Source organism: Orycteropus afer, unplaced genomic scaffold (assembly GCF_000298275.1).
Source record: "Orycteropus afer afer isolate SDZICR_OR568_19922 unplaced genomic scaffold, OryAfe1.0 scaffold00139, whole genome shotgun sequence".
Classification (NCBI taxonomy): Eukaryota; Metazoa; Chordata; class Mammalia; order Tubulidentata; family Orycteropodidae; genus Orycteropus; species Orycteropus afer.
In genome coordinates, this window is record NW_006921726.1 from 6255499 (window position 1) to 6273828 (window position 18330).

General features: G+C 39.2%; 1 protein-coding gene across 1 annotated transcript in view; it reads right to left on the reverse strand.

Moving 5' to 3' along the window:
* Positions 1 to 18330, reverse strand: part of LOC103201019 (protoheme IX farnesyltransferase, mitochondrial) — a 255588-nt gene that overhangs the window by 184129 nt on the left and 53129 nt on the right. Inside the window, exon 4 of the mRNA XM_042781625.1 lies at positions 7618 to 7742. Within this exon, the coding sequence (XP_042637559.1) occupies positions 7618 to 7742 (125 nt within the window). The remainder of the gene's footprint in view (positions 1 to 7617; positions 7743 to 18330) is intronic.

An 18330-nucleotide genomic window follows, 5' to 3' on the forward strand; every position in this document is an offset into this window, starting at 1 on the left:
GTTCCACGTCCTCTTCTGAATCCGGCTTGAACCTCTGGAAGTTCTCTGTCAATATACTGCTGCAAACGTTTCTGAATTATCTTCAGTAAGATCTTATTTGCGTGCATTATTAATGATATTGTTCTATAATTTCCACATTCTGTGGGATCACCTTCATGATGGATGGAACAACTTCATGATGGATGGAAAAAAGATTGATGTTGTCAAGGACTTCATGTTACTTGGTGCTACAATCAACACCAATGGAAGCAGTAGTCAAGACATCAGATAATGTATCGCATTGATCAAATCTGCTGCAAAAGACCTCTTTCAAATGATGAAGAACAAAGATGTCTACTTGAAGACTAAGGTGCACATAACCCAATCCATGGTATTTTCAATTGCCTCTTATGCATGTGAGAGCTGGACAATGAAGACCAAAGAAGAGTTGATGCTTTTGAGATGTTGGAGAAGAATGGAAAGGGTACCATGGACTGCTAAAAGGACTAACATCTGTTCTGGAAGAAGTGCAGCTGGAATGCTTGTTGAAGTGAGAATGACCAGACTTCATCTCACCTTCTTTGGTCATGTCAGAAGGGATCATCCCCTGGAGAAAGATATCATGCTTGGTAAAGTGGCAGGTCAATGAAAAAGTGAAGGCCCTCAACAAGATAGACTGACACTGTGGCTGCAATGATGGGCTCATGTATAGCAAGGATTGTGAGGCTGGCACAGGATCAGGCAGTGTTTTATTCTGCTCTGCATAGGGTTGCTATGAGTCGGAGACGGCTCTATGGCATCTAACAACAGCTGACTCTTCTTCTTCCTCTATTGCTCCAGGTGAATAGAGATCAGTTGCTGTAGGCTGCTTGTAAGCTTTTAAGACCCCAGGCACTATGTAACAAACTAGGAGGTACAGCAGAAGCACTAAAAACTATACTAGGCCAAATAACCAGAATGTTCCATGAAACCATGACCCTGCATCTCCAAACCAAGCAATCATATTCCATGAGGTATTTGGGGGTACATAAGCAGCCTGTGAAACTACTCTTCTTCTTTGCTGTTGTAAAAAATATGTATCACACAATTTTTGCCAATTCAACCTTTAGGACGTGTACAACTTACTGACAGCAATTACATTAATCAACTGCACAATTCTAGCCTTACTCAATGTGATTTTTTCATCACTGCAAACCCAAACTCAGTGTTATATAAGCAACAACCTCTCCTTCCTCCTTCTCTCTCACACCTAATAAATACTAATAAGTTTTGGTTTCTATACATTTGCCATTGTTTTTTCCTTATGTAAGTGAGGTCATATAATATTCGTTCTTTTGATACTGATTTATCTCACTCAGCATAATGTCTTCAAGCTCTATCCATGTTGTAGCATGCATCAGGACCTCATTTCTCTTTCTGACAGAGTAGTAATTTATTTATCCAATTCGTCCACTATGGGCATTTAGTTTATTTTCAATCTATTGGATAGTATGAATAATACTGCAATGAACATTGGTATACATATGTCAGCTTGTGTCACTTCTTTTAAAATATGTCATAAGTCAGGGATTACCTGTATATCATTTAATTCTCAACAACCACATCTATTTACAGATGAGAAAACTGAGTTCCAGGAGGTTAGGTAAACAGCCCCAAATCACCGAGCTAATACACAGTAAATGCAGAAGTTGCACCCAGGCGGTCTGGCTCCAGAGCCTGTACTGAACCACTAGGCGGCACTGCTGTCACTGACTGCTCCCGACTGTGCTCCCTGCCCTCACTGATCTTATAATCTGATAGAGGACAAAAAGAAAAGAAAGGAAAAAAACCTCAGTACCATCAAGTGGGATCTGACTCACAGCTACTCCTTCTTAGGTTTCCAAGGCAGTATCACTATGGAAGTAGATTGCCCAATCTTCCTTCCAAGGAGTGGCTGGTGGGTTTGAACAATCAGCCTTCTGGTAGCAGTCAAATGCCTTGGCACTATGCCATCAGAGCTCCCAAATGCCTTAGGCACTAGTCAAATAATCACTCAAATGTATGCTTACAAATTGTGAAAAGCATTAAAATAAAGCTATGTGCTGTGATATAAACAGGAAAAGCTGCCTGGCTCTGGGGGTACCTGGAGGTTGAGAGAAGCCTTCTCTAAGTATATAATGCTGTTATGTTTTCTGGTTTTATTTTCATCATATCGCTAGTCACTACCTGATATTTTCTTGTTAATATATTTTTATTGGCCAACTCTCACTATTCCATTATAAACCCTAAGAGAAGCAACATGTCTGTATCCCCAGCACTAAGCACAGCACCTGCCATGTAACAGGTACCTAGAAATATTTGTTGAATGAATGAAGGAACACTTTAGCTGAGATCTTAAGGATAAGGTGTTAGGTGTTAAACAGGCAGGGCCTCCACGATTCCAGGCAAAGGGAGAAGCTTGTGTAAAGACTCTATGGCTGAAACATAAAGGTGGAAGATGAGGCTGGAGAAGAAATAGAGCAAATGTGCAGGGCAAAATTAGAACTTTCTTCTTTATCCTCGAGTGAAAGAAAGTAACTGATTATGTTACGGCTGGTGGTTTGAACCCACCCAGTGGTGCCTTGGAAGACAAGCCTGACAACGTGCTCTGAAAGAACACAGCCATTGTCCACGAAGCACAGTTCTATTCTGAAACACAAGGGGTTGCCATAAGTTAGAATTGCCTCCACCTCAACTACAATGGTTGCTCAACATCTACAGGATAAGTCTGAATGCTTTGGAGGCATCCAAGGCCCTTGAGGGCCTGATCCCCGTTGACTTGTTCAGCAAATCCCTCACAGCATGCCACCACCTTGCACCTGATGTTTCAGCTGCACTGCAATGTCTGCAGTTCCCCAGTCTCCCTGTGTACAAAATGTTAAATCTCTGTGTCTTTATTCATGATGTTCTCTCTGCCTGCAAAGTTCCCCTCCCACGCCTCATCTACTTGGAAAATACCTACTCCACCTTTCCATACTCTGGTTCCTTCTCTGTGACCTCTTCCTGACCACCACAGGCAGAAATGACCACTCTCTAAACCTTCCTATGTACCCCTAAGGCAAGGCCTGTCTCCTATGTCAGTACAGACATATTTTATTATACTTAACTTATTTACACATCTGCCTTCTCCTACCAGACTAGACCATGAGGGAACAAAGTAGGGAACAATCTTTTTATCCCTAGTATAAAAACAATAAACATTTCAGGATCCCTTCAGAAAATAATTTGCAAGAAGAGTGTAGCACAGAATATTAGCATTTACCACGTCCAAATGACATTTATTTTCTGGTCCTAGACAAATCAGAACTACTTTCCAGTATGCAGGTGAATTCAAGAGGATTTCAACACCTGTCTACCTGCCCCCCCATAATTTTAACTTGAACTAAGCAGACTAGACAAAATTCTGTGCAAGTGAGAACTAGTTCAGTCACATTTTGCTGTCTTTCAAAGGCAATAAAACAAAATCTTAAAGCCTGAATGTTCCCCAAGTACTAACTAAAAAGGGCCATTTTTTATATAACCTGACTTACTTAAGCCAGAGAGGTATTTGGGATAGCTAAATATCTATCTGTTGAAAAACTTACAAATTATTATTGTCTTGTAGGAAAACACATGAAAGTTTGAATTAGGGGACTGTCCACATCTCTATTTTCAAAGCTGATTGCATACTTGTTTGAATAAGCTATTTTGCCATTCGGTCAGTCATCTATTCAAGGTAAGCAAAACTCATGAAGGGAATCTAAGCACAGTAAATAGTGCTCTTGACTAATACCCTCATTTATAACTGCTGAATATTTTTATAAGAACTAGTAGTCTAGTCTTAAGGTATATTTATATTCTTAAGGTCACATGTTATATTTAATCCTCATTATTTCAAGTTAGGATACAATGTCAGCAATATTAGAAGAAGGATCTTAATCTGCATTTCTTTAGCTAGCTGCTTAAGAAAATTGTATACAGAAGTGTTATATCTTTTTCATTCAACTAGAGGCAGTAATGTACACATCAGCATCCCAGATTATCAGTTACAATTTTGCTAAAAGCAATTAACAAACCAATCTTAATTTTACTTACATACATTAATGAAACTGTCAGGGTATTACAGTAAGCTTCTATTTCAGAGATAATTTTTTTTCTTATAAAAGCATATAAATATCTTGTAGTAGTAAAGAAACCTTAGAATAAAAGCTAAAACTGCATCTTATCTTATAAGGTTACACAGTATATTTTAAGGTATAAGGATACTCTAGATTACAAGTATATATAAATCTTATTAACTACCAAATTTTCCCTTTTGTTTCATCCTATCTCTACATTCCATCACTCAAATCCTTTTAAATTTCTTTGTTCCTCCTGTGATCATGGCTTCTGGGAGAAATCTGGCATAGGATCTGAAGGAAATGCCAGAGTGAAATTTTCCTTAAGATTAATTACACAGGTAAGTAATTTCCCCTTCTTGCCAAAAACTATTTTCTAAAACTTCTTAGAAAATCAGTAAGACAGAACTGGGTGATCATGAAAATGTGAGTTTTAGGATTTACTTAATCACTTACACACAAATTTTAAATGTCTGGTATCTTGCCTGAAGCATTTTGGAGTTCCATTAGTAGTTAGAAATTGCAAGAGAAAGAATTCTCAAAAGCTGGAGTGGGTTAAGGAAGCATAGGCATAACATAACATGTGCTTCACTGTCCATCCTCCTCACCCTCTGCCCCCCTCCCAACACACATACACCCCAATTCCTATTCCTTTCATAATCATCAAATGACTTAAATTTTGATATATGTATCAAGGCAGCAGGAATTCTCACATATCAAACTTTAAAAGCAGTTTGTTGCTAAAACAAAGACAGTGTATATGCAATAAGGAAATGATATAGTCTCCCAGGGATCCACCACACAGTCAGTTTTTATATCAGTATCATCAGTCATCAGGAGCTCTGGTAGCATAGTGGCTAAGTCACTTGCCTGCTAACCAGACGGCTGGCGGTTCAAACCCACCAGCCACTCCTCGGAAGGAAGGTTGGGCAATCCTACTTCCGTAGTGATACTGCCTCGAAAACCCAAGGAGGGGTCGCTATGAGTCGGGGCCGACTTGACGACACATAACAACAACAACAACAACATCATCAGTCATCAGTCAACCAAGATTCAGTGTAACCCAGCAAACAGGGAGGGAAAATCTGTGGTTCAGAGCAGAGAAGCAACAGCTAATGGGATTCAGAAGCACAAACTATCAGGAAAGGCAAAATATAACTGAAGATTAAAAAGAAAGAAAGGAAAAAGGAAGCAACTCACTCAGCCTGACCTCTGCTAGGTTGGAGTGCTAAGGAGACAACTAAGAAGGAAACAAGTCCTCAAGCCACCCACCTGTGGTTTACCCACATGTGTGACCCAGGAGTCAGAACTCAAAAAAGCTGTATACATTCCACTATATGTCTTAATTAAATGTCTGCTATTTTTTTTATTTACCAACCTTTTCACCAGTGTTTCTTTGATTTACTAGAAATGACAACAAAGCTCCACAAAGCCAACCAGAGGCTGAGATTTAATAAAGTGTGTGGAACCTAAGGCATCACCACATATTTAGATGTGAAGAATGTACATATAAATTCATACACTCCTGTAAAGAATATATATATACATTCACACACATACACATACATATTTATAATATTTTGTGACTATAATTTGAGACTCTTAGTACAGTGAGGAAAATACTTTCTCCTTTCCCATTTATAATGACAATAATAGCTAGCATTAATTGTGTACTTTGTACAGAGCATGAGTGCTTTAAATCCTCCTAATCTCATTAGAGATACAGTACTACACCCACTGTGGTAATTTAACCTCTAATACACAGTAGCAAAGATGTCATCAGTTAACCCAACATACCCCCTATAACAAATATTCTTCCTACAGAATCCAAAATAAAGCAGCTATCTAAACTCACGGTCCTTCTGAAATTTCCAAAACCTTGGTCTATATTCAGTTTCTATAAATTTCTGCCTAAATGTAAATCATCCCATTTCTTTTCCCAGATACTGTGTAGCTATAACTGATGGTATTTCTCACCTCCATAGTGAATTCTTGAACCACTCTTTTGGGGGATGGTGAGGCAGGAAACCAGCTCCCACTGAAGGCAACTCTCTTATTAACTTTTATAATGTTTTAGGATTGCTGAACCATTCGATACTTATTACTTTTTCCCCCTCAACCTCCACATTCTTATTTTAAATCCTTTCTTTTAAGTCTTCATAATTTAGACAGAAGACAGTGGTCAGTATCTAAAGGATCAATGCAACTCTTCAGTTTAAAGGCACCTGAAAATAGAATGTGTTCCTGGCTTCATTTCATGATCTAGATGTATAACTTAAAGACAATAATTAAAAAAAAAAAATCAAACAACAAAACTCTGAAAAACAGATCTAAAAATAACTGAATAAAATCCATTTTACTTACACTGCTTTGTATCCAAACTTCCATTAAAAATACGCACAGTGAAATCATGCTTATTCTCTTAGCCAAAAAATATAGGCAGGGGCAGCAAAAGGAAACAGCAACTTGGACGACACAGAACCACAAAAGGAGATCATACTTTTGGGAAAGTGGTAGCATTATTGGAACCTCACTATAAGGCAGTTCTTACATTAAAAATAGTAACAAAACACTAAGTATTATTTGAAATAGATTGATCATTCTCCCAACTGTTGATAACAAACTACTGATAGGCATTATCAAATTAATGTAACCATATTTTGCAGACTATCAACTATATATATCCACTCAGCTGTTTTTCTGGTAACTTGAATTCCTGTTTCAAAACTGCGCCAATTCCTCCTGGGTGTTCCGGTGATGAAAATGACTTTCCTTAACTTTTAGCCAAGATTTTTCACCGTAGTATCTTATGAAAAAGCCACAATCTTAAGGGAGACCAAAATGACCAGGCAGGGGAAAATTTTTAGGGAACTATTTTGATGTTTAAAAATTACAGGGGAAAAAGGCATGTTAAAATCGTATGCTAATTATTTTTTTAAAACTATTTTGATATCAAGGCATTTGACTGCTAACCAGAAGGCTGGTGGTTCAAACTCACCAGCCACTCCTCAGAAGGAAGGTTGGACAAGCTACTTCCATAGTGAGTGATGCTGCCTAGGAAGTCCAAGGAAGGGTGGCTATGAGTTGGATCTGACTTAACAGCAGTGAGTTGTTTTTTTTTTTTTTTCTACTTAGTAGTGATTTTAAAATAAATCAAATCAAGGAAAGACAATGACACCAAGACAAATTCAGGGAAATGCACCTGAAATGGATGGACAAAGACACTGCTAAGAAAAGAAAGTTATGACAGTTCTAAAATGCTTCTTAACCCAAGGATTCCTGGTTATATAAAGCATATACTCTGTTGCCCTCTTACTTGAACATATTTAAAAACCACTGACCACAAAAGAAAAGACAAATTAGTTACATAACCGATAGACCTCAGCAGTACATATATTGTTACAAGTTCACAGTCCTAACCCATCAATACATATTATATTGGAAGGCCTTCTAAAATGTGACAATACTGCAATCTAGGAAAAAGTGACAATACCATAACTTACCTGAAGAATGAACAACTAACCTGATTGATGGAGTTGGCAGCACATGACGCGAGGCCTGTTCCAACAAAAGTGAGCAGGAAGCAGGGCAAGTCAAAAGGTCCTGGAGCCAAGGCAAACCCAGCTGAAGTGGTACTTACAACTAGAGCTGCAACACAGAAACAGAGCTGATGCATTATTACCAACACATGTTCCAGACTGTGAAAGCCAAAAAGACAAAGAACAAGCTGTCTTCCACATAAACTGTTACATTAACAACACAAATGATATACAGCCTAATTGTCTTAAATGTTTTTCTAATTATAAAAATTGTATGTGTTCATCAAAGAAAATGTTTATTTTCCTGTAATTCCATTATACTTAAGAGTTAAAACAAAAGGTAGAATATTCTGGATTCAATCATTTACCTATTTAGCAAACATTCACTGAATACCTCATTTGTCATCAGTACTATGCTATCTATTAGGCACTATAAGGGATACAGATGTACGGGGTCTCATTCCTGTTCTTGGGGAATTGATTGACAAGGAGATGACAGACATACATTCATAACCATAACACAAGGTAGCAAATAATCAGGGTCTCAAATAGGTGATTAGCTCCAGGCAACTGAGTGGAGGGTTGCCCACAACAAATGGATGGTCTTGGGGCCAGAGGACAAGTAGATGACTAAAAGGGCAATGATAATCCTATAGTCACCCACAGGGACAAAAGAAGAGGCAAGACGCAGAAGCAAAGCCACGCAGCTCAAGCACCCACTAAGGCTGCTCTTTTTCTGGAGGCCTCAGTGCTTATTTCACAGAAGTTTACAGAAGCTGACAGGGTCAAAGATTGTCTGGTACTAGCACAGGACTATAGACATTCATTTGAAAAAGGATCATTCATTAGTGAGCTAATCTGAGAAGGCTTCAAGAAGATGGTATTTTTGTTCTGTAAATCTTCGCCCAAATCACAGTAAAAAAATAAATTAAAAAGAAAAAAAAAAAAAGATGACATTTAAGTTAGAGCTTTAGGAGGAAATACAGGAAAAGGAGGAGAAATGTATAATGAGCAACATTACAGGCAGGTGAATAATCCAAAACTAGGCAGAAGCGAAGAAGGCCAATATCATGGTTTACAGGGGCAGAAAGTTCTTTAGGGACCATATCAATAATCTAGAATGTAAAATGGTAGTAAATGTTAATAAAAGTGGGAACTAAATAGATACAAGAGATATCTTGATTGGAAAATTGTTAGGACTTAGTAACTGTGAGAGATAGAAGACAAAAAAACACAACAAGAAAAAAGAATGAAAGGTAAAGCACTGTACTCAGGTGACATCCAGAATTATAACATTAACAGAAATAAGAAAATTAGGAGAAGAGGTGATGAAGGTTTTAGGAAAAGGCTGTTCTTGTGTAAACATAGGACATTCAGGTAGAACAATATAGTGAGAGGGTGAAATGTGAAACTAGAGCTCAGGAGAGAGGCTGAGACTAAACAGAAAACTGTGGGAGTCATCTGCTGAGGCCACAGCTGTGCCTGAGGGAACGGATATGAGATCATCAATGGACAGTGTGGGCAGTGGAAAAGATGTATATGAAAAAAGTTGTAATTTTACAGATGGGGGAAAAGGAAATAGTGAAAGACACACACAAAGAATATTTGGAGACAGGAATCAGGAGGATGTGGTGTCATGGTTATCAAATAAACATGTGAAGGGCCACAGGAAACAGGACAGGAAGACATAACTATTGACATCAATATGCAATAATGCACAAAAAATTGATAGTTCCACCTAATGGCCAAAAGTTGGTTGCTATATACTTCAATCTAGACTTACCAGACTTATAACTATTCTTTATAGTTCTATTATATGGATAAGCTCTTTCTTGATATTTCTGCATTTCTTTGGTTGGGCTTCACAGCAGTTTGTATGGTAACTTAAGTACATGTGTTGAGACTGCCATCTTGAATTGGAAGTCTCTAGAGCACATGTAATTTGAGCAAAAGGTTCTTCCTTTAACTCAATGGTTCCTAAATTTGGTGTGCATCTAGATGTCTTAGGGGAAGATTTACCTCCACAAAAGAGGAGATAGGTTTACGTAGATAGAAGAAGGGCAAGGTTCAGGAATGTGTTTTAGATAAAATGACAAGAAGACAAGGAGATGAGGAGCTGAAGGCAAGTAGAAGGCTAATCAGAAGTGAGAGAGAGGAATACATCCAGGACAAAATCAGGATGGCTTAAACAGAGAAGAGAGCGCTTCTAGGCCAGGAACATGCACTGCCCCTCTCACTGCCTCTTCTTTAGGGCACAGCCAGCCCTGGCCCAGATATGGTACAAGTCACAACAATTTCACACACAGTATATAACAGCAGCAAATAACCAACCACACAGGGTGGAGGTAGCAATCAAAAATAGAATGTTATTTCAAAGGAAGCAATCTGAAAGAAATTTTTAGCTCTCTAATTCTGTAACAAGGAGCTCTGGTAGCATAGTGGCTAAAGCACTTGACTGCTAACCAGAAGGCTGGCGGTTCAAACCCACCAGCCACTCCTCGGAAGGAAGCTTGGGCAATCCTACTTCCGTAGTGATACTGCCTCGGAAACCCAAGGAGGGGTCGCTATGAGTCGGGGCCGACTCGACGGCACATAACAACAACAACAACAATTCTGTAACAACTTATGCCCCAAAGAAAAAACCCTGGGATTACAGTCTCTGATAACAGTAGTTGCAGGTATATATAAAAGAACATTCTATTCAACAGGGTAAAGTGCAACAGGGAAAGAACAACCTTTCCTATAATAGTCCATTTAGCCATACCTGCACACATTCAATGACCTTCAAGGAAAACACCATTTTTAGAGCAAACAAAAAAAGCTCCTTTTATGATACTCAAATAGTACTCTTCTTTGAGGAAACTTTCTCTTTCTTTACAGATATCACATGATGAATCACGAAACCTGTGGATGGCTAGTAACTATTACAGAATGAGAGTCATTTTGTTTTGCACAGCTCAACAGCTCTCCACATGGGTTAGATGAATCTTCACAGATTCTACAGTGTGTCAGTAACAAGCTAGGACTGGAACAAAATGTCCTTAAACACCCAAGCTACTTCTCAATTCCACCAAAATTCTACCGCCCAAGACACAAGGTTAATAATATCAAAGGCAGAATTTAAAAGGAAGGGGACTAAAGGTTTTTCCTTCTCAAATGACTCAATATCCATAGAGCAAATCAGTTAAAACAACTATTGACTAAATTTTAAAGCCTTGAACTTTAAACCAAAAGTAGACACACATAAGTAATTATAGCTATGTTGCTGTTGTTATATGCCGTCAAGTCGGACCTAACCCATAGCGACCCCTCCCTGGATTTCCGAGGCAGTATCACTACAGAAGTAGTTTGCCCCATCTTCCGTCCAAGGAGTGGCTGGTGGGTTATAAGAGCATGTAAATTCCATTAAAACTTTCTGAACATATCAATAGTAAAATAAAGAGTCTCCAAAATAAAGAACAACTTTAGATATTTATAAATCTAAATATCCAGAACATTTAGTATTGTACTTAAAAGACACACAAAAAATCAATTACCACCACAGTAGACAAGATAGCACCATAATTATTGAATTGTCAAACTAAAAATACTCTAAAAAGAAAAGTCACTTTGTAAAGGGTATGCAGTCACACAAAAGCAAAACTGTTAAGTATTTTGCCAACTAAATTATTTGCTCACTGACATCGAATCGATTATAACTCACAACGAACCCTGGTGGGTTTCCAAGGCTGTAAATCTTTACAGAAGCAGATTGCCTCATCTTTCTTCCACAGAGCTGCTGGGTGTTTTGAACCACCAACCTTGTGGTTAGCAGCCAAATGCCTTAACCGCTCCACAACCAGAGCTACTTTTGCCTAAGCTAATTCAGAAGGAAAGTATCTTGCTTTTCTTTTCATTCATCCCAGAGATTAATCAAGTGAAGAGCAATATAGAAAGCACATCAGCTTTTGACTGATGGATCTGGTCTATAAGTAAGTTGAAACACACAGGCAGTAATTTGCAAAAAACTGACCAAAGAAAAAGGACAATGTTTTACTAAGACATAACAATGACTAAATCTGTGAAATGGAAATTTTGCCAAATTAAAAAATTATAGATTGGAAATAGAAATATAGATAAAGTATTATTTATTATTAGTTACCATTATAAAGGAGAAAACTTGAATTTTTTATAACACATTTCTAAAAAGATCGAAAGTACTTATTTGTACTTACTTCGTCAAAGCAATTAATTTAAAGAAAGAGAAAGGCAGAGAGGATTGATAAACTGTACAGTAAAATTGACCAAAGAAATAGTCTCATACAACACTGCCATAACTGTAATTAAACTTTTCATTGATTTCCTAGGATTCATTACATGGAATCATTTTGTAACATCAGAACCTCATTAAAAGTGAATGTAATATATTCTTTTATTAATAACACTTGAGATTGTATTTTATTTGATAACCTCATATTCTGTTCCTTCACAAATAAACATAAAATCAATGCTACCAATGAAGCATGACTCAATATGGCCAAGAAGTGTTGCACTGCAGGCCCAGTGATGACTCTGGGGACTCAAGGAAGAGTAATTCCCACCCTACTGGATGGAACCTGCCCATCCCCCACTCCTGAGTGGTGACCAGCCAGCCAAAATATCCTAAACTTTTCCATGAAAAGAGATTCAGGTAACAGTCTTCACTAAAACAATCCCAAGTACCAGGTCCAAACATAGCACAAATATATCCTCATCAGTCAGTCTCATCAGGGCCACCTTCTTCCATGTGGTTACCTAGTGCCACTCTGAAAAGAATATACCACAAATGGGATGGCTTTAACAAACAGGAGTTTATTCTCTTACAATTTTGGAGGCTTTAAGTCCGAGTTCAAAGTGCCAGGCTCTAAGGGGCTGGGTGAAAGCCTCTCAACCTTGGGCTTCAGCTCTGCCTCCTGCTCCCAGCTCACTGAAGCTAGAGGCTTTTCTTCACTCAGACAGCTGGCAGCTCCTGCGGCTGACAAGCCCAAGGTTGACAAATGAAAAGGCACAGTCCCAATATTACCAAACAACATGGCAGGCCATTGATTCAAGTCCACTAAAAGTCCTAAAATTGGCAGAGCATGGCAGGCTGCTGAACAAGAACTCACCTATATGCACGATTCACGCGTGCCATAAACTAGAGGCCATTCCCAAAGCTGTTACTTATATATGGGAAGCAGACCACATCCCTAAAGCAGCTACTCAGCTGCTTGTGGTAGATCCCACCATGGAGTTGATTACCAGTCTCATCATGTGGGATAACTACCACCAGTAGCTCAGCCACTCAACAAGGCCCAGCCAAGTTGACACACAATCTTAACTACCACAATGTCACATCATTAACAGGATGCACCAAATATGGTCTCTTGTCTGCCTGCCTTCTCCAGAGAGATGTTCTTATTTATGTTCTTCATAATTTTAATAACATTTTTATTCTGAAACAATGACAAATAGGATACAAAGAACTCTGCTTATCTTGAACTCTTTGAAAATAAATTGCCAACCTATCACTTTAAAACACGCTGGTGTGAATTTCCTACAAATAAGGATATTCTCCTATTTAATCATAATGCAACCATCAAATCTGGAAACTAACATGGATATATTACTACCATCTAACTGACAGGCTTTATTCAAAGTTTAAAGGAGCTCTGGTGACACAGTGGTTAAATCACTGGGCTGCTAAGTAAAAGGTCAGCAGTTCGAATCTACCAGCTGCTCTGTGAAAGAAAGATGAGGCAGTCTGCCTTGAAAACCCTGTTCTACTCTGCCCAATAGGGCTGCTATGAGTCAAAACTGACTCGATGGCAGTGGGATGATTTTGGGTTTTATTCAAGTTTAACCATGTCTATTAATATCCTTTATAACTAAAGGTAGATTACTTTGGAATCACACCATATATTAATGTCAAACAGTTAGTTTCTCAGGTGTGACTTTATTTTCATGACTTTGACACTTCTGAAAATTACAGGCTGATTATTTTGAAGAGTGTCATATGCATCTCTGACTGGAATATTACAAAAGTAATGTATTATCTTCTGTTTACATTGCATAAGGTGGAATATAACTTCAATTTGACCCACTATTGATGATGCTCATTTTGGTCACTTGATTAAGATGGTGTTTGCTCCACCTTAATGTGGCTTACAGTGGCCTCCCCATTGTAAAGTTACTCTTTTTCCTTTGTTATTAATAAATATTTTGTAGGTAAGTACTTCGAAACCATGTAACTATCATATTCCCCATCAAATCTTTAACATATCAATTTATTTTTAACTGTACGATTTTAAGACTTCCTTTTTCCCAACAGGTTATAATCCATTCCGAAAACCAAAACCAAACTCATTGCCATCTAGTTGACTCCAAAACCCTAACTGGGTTTCCGAGGCTGTAAATCTTTATAGAAATAAACCACGTGTGGTAGTTAAGGTTGTGTGTCAACTTTGCTGGACCTGGTTAAGTGGCTGGCAGCTGGATATATTATTGCCCATGATGAGACTGGTAATCAGCTCAATGGTGGAATCTACTGTGAGCAGCTAAGTAGCTGCCTCAAGGATGTGATTTGCTTCCTATATATAAGCAGCAGCCTTGGTGCTAAAAAGGCAAGGAGACCACATCTTTCGATCTCCTCTAACCCCACAAGAGGAAGACAGAATCACCATCAATAGCCCAAGGCCTATTCCTGCAAGGCCAGACAAGCCGCCTCCCTCCAGCCCTTTCATCAACTGTTCCTCCCAAAGCACCCACCACCTCTCTCCTGGGTTCGATAATTCACTACAGTGGCCATGTCAAACTCATAGATTATGGGGTTTATTAGGGAAGCCCCAGATTACAATTCAAGTTCAGGAAAAATGCTCAGTCTCTCTCCCAGCCCGCCATCTCTCACCCAACAGTCTCTCCCAGTGTCTCTCCCAGCAGTGCGTGTCTCTCCCAGCAGTGCGTGTCTCTCCCAGCAGTGCGTGTCTCTCGGTGTCTCTCTCAGCAATGCATGTCTCTTGTGTCTCTTTCCCAGCAGTGCGTGTCTCTCAGGGGCGAATCCTTCCTCAGCCAGCAGTCAAGAGAGAGCGTTCTGCCTCTAGGAGGCCTCCTTTTGAGCCCCAGAGTGGCCACACCAACCAATCATAGTATCAGAATTCTTAGCATCTGAGAGAGAGGGAGCCTCCCAGAACATTGCTTTGGGCTATAAATTTTACAATCAGAAGCTCCTCAGTTGCTCACAGCAAATTCCACCATGGAATTTACAAAGACTTATGGCTAGAAAAGCCATACCAGTTAATTTACTACACCACACTTGGGAATGGTCTCTAGCTTTTTGGCACACTTGAATCCTGTGTGTAGTTGAGTCTTCATTCAGTAGCCTGCCAAGCAAGCTCTGCTGATCTTGGGACTTTCAACGGACTTGAATTAATGGCCTGCCATGTGCTTTGGTAATATTGGAACTGTGCCTTTTTACTTGTCGACCTTGGGTTTGCCAGCCTTAGCAGCCAGCAACTGCCTAGGTAAACAAAGCCTCCAGCTTCAGTGGGTCGGGAGCCTGAGGTAGAGCTGAAGCCAAGGTTGAGGGACTTTCACCCATCTCCTGGACACCAGCTCTGTGAACTCGGACTTCCAGCCTCCAAAACTGTAAGAGAATAAACTCCTGTTTGTTAAAGCCATCCCATTTGTGGTATTTTTCTGTTAGAGCAGCACAGAGATAACCAAAACACTGCCCCATCTTCCTTCCACAGAGCAGCTGGTGGGTTTGAGTCACTGAACTGGTTAGCAGCCAAATGCCTTATCCACTATGCTGCTGCAGCTCCATTACTATTTATTCTGATGCTCAAATTGCCACTAATTTGGTCAATAGGAGCACCTTAAAGCTGTCTTCTGTATCTTGTTAACAAAATTCCATTATTCTTTGAGCCCTTTGTTGCTTTCTATCACAAGTTGCACCAGGCTCATCTGTATTTCTTTGCACCAGTACTGGAACCAATGCTTTCTTTAATGAGCTTTGGTTCCTTTTATCAGAGAATGATATTTAGAAAGTATAATCTGGGCCCTAATTGTGCTCACTGCTGCTGGACTGTTGCTGCTCCCAGGCCCTCTTGATGGAAACATATTTACATCTACCTTTATTTCATTCTCTATAAATATATACAAAAAGCCAACACCTACAATTCCAATTCTACATGACAGTTTTCTCTCCTCCCATATTTGTTACTCCCTACTTAGACGATGAGAAACCTATCTCCGTTTTCTTGATATTTTTTTCATTTGCTCAATTCCACTTCCACTCCCCACCCCACTTGGCTTCACTGGACTCCTCTTTCACTTTTTCACACTCTAATTCTCCAAAGTGGACCATCCTCAAGGACAGATACCTGCCTTACCACTCTAGTTCTAACTCTTCATGCCAGGCTAACCTGTCCCCTACTCCTATTCTCTGACCTCTGACCCTGCTGACACCCTACTCCAGGTCACCTCTCCAGAGGATGTCTTCTTCACCCTACTTAGGCTCTGACTCTCCCTCCTGTGCCATCCCCCATCCCCCATCCCCTCCACACACACACACCAAAAAAAAAGCAATGTGGCTAACTAACTGCCATCACTTGGGCATTAATAACTCTTGCCAGGGCTTTTCTCTTAAGGAAAGGCAACATTCTACGTTCTTCATTCTCAAGACAGACTAAGATCCAATCCATTCCCTCTGAAAAGGTTCTATTGTCCCCATTTGGAGTTATCTGCCAGTTCAATTAGTATCACTTATTCAGATAATATGCTATCAAATTTCACACATCTATAAATGCACAACTGGTATTGTTGAAAAAAATCATACTATGGACTGTTAAAAAATATACTGAATAAAAAGTTTGAAACCACATTACAAAGGACATTAAAATCTGATAGAAGATTTGGACTTTATTATGTAGGAAACCAGAAACATAAGGGAAATTATTAAGAGATGTTCTATGTGGTAAGCAGAATTTGATGATTCCCCCAAAATTCCTAGGCCCTAGTGTGCACACACCTTTCCCCAGTTGTTAAATCAAATGCCAATCTAGGTATTGCTATAAAGACATTTTACAGAAGTAAATGAGCTGAACTAAATAGCAGAGCATGTTTAAGGAAGAGGAAGTTACTGGCCTAGAAGAAAGCAACAACTCTATGGTGAAATGTCTATGAGGGTCACCTGGCAAAGAACTGTGGGCAGCTTCTAAGAGCTAAGAGTGGTCCTCGGCCAAGAGCTAAATGGAAAATGGGGACATCAGTCTTACAGACACAGGAAATGAATTCTGTTAACAACCAGTGAGACGAGGAGAGAACGTTCAACCCCAGATAAGAACTATAGCCCTTGCTGACACCTTGATTTCAGCCTCCTGAGGCAATGAACAAAGAATCCAGCCATGCTGGGCTCAGACATCTGATCTAAAGAAACTATGAAATAATAAATTTGTGTATTAAGCCACTAAATTTGTGGTAATTTGTTATATTTGTTGTTGTTATGTGCCATCGAGTCGGACTCGACTCATAGCAATCCCTCCTTGGGTTTCCGAGGCAGTATTGCACAGAAGTAGATTGGCCAACCTTATACAGTAAGAATAAACTAATATAGATTATAGTGAGGGTGCCATTTAAGAAAGACTAGTTCATTAGCAAGGAGCTCTGGTAGCATAGTGCCTAAGGCACTTGACTGCTAACCAGAAGGAAGGAAGGTTGGGAAATCTACTTCTGTAGTGATACTGCCTTGGATACCCTTGGAAGGAAGGTTGGACAATCTACTTCCATAGTGATACTGCTTTGGATACCCAAGGAGGGGTCACTATGAGTCGGGTCCGACTCAATGGCACATAACAACAACAACAACCAAGTCTATTAGCAACACAGAGAATTGACTGGAGGAGGAAAATTTACACAGGGAACCAGTAAGAGGCCATTGCAGTGCACCAACTGGGAAGTAATCAGGGTCTGGGAAGACAGCAACAGTGTAAACAGAGATTTACACAGATTTTTTTGAAGGTTAAATACAGGATTTCATTACTAAACAGATATAAAAGTAAAGAGCAAAGGACCTAAGCATTATTCAGCAACTCAATGATAGTAATAATAATAATAATAATAATAATAAAATCTTAAAAGGTAAAAAGGAACTTAAATTCAATAAATTTAATCTCAATCCTGATAAAAGAATCCTATCATTTCAGATGAATGCTGTCTCTTAATCTGATGGTGGTGGTGGTGTTATGTGCCGTCGAGTCGGCCCCGACTCATAGCAACCTTTCCTTGGGTTCCGAGGCGGTATCACTACTGAAGTAGCAGGAAGTTATTTGTTCCTGGGTAAGGCTTTCAGGTGCATAACAGCTCCAGAAGCTAGACAGTTCTCTCACAGATCAAGACAAAATTCATTTCCTTGACATACCCCCCATCAATGCAATTTCTGTGTCCTGGCATGACAACATTTATTCTTTCTTAGCACCACCCTTCCTTCATGCAAATACAATTATTCCACAGTCTCTATTTCTCCAACTAAATATTGCTAGCAAACAACTATTCTTGACTTCTAGACCCCTGTCCACTTAACTTCAATCTTTTCTCCATTTATTGTGATGTTGCTTATTGGTCCAGTTGTAAGGATTTTTGTTTTCTTTATGTGGAGGCATAATCCATACTGCAAACTGTAGTCTTTGATCTTCAACAGTAAG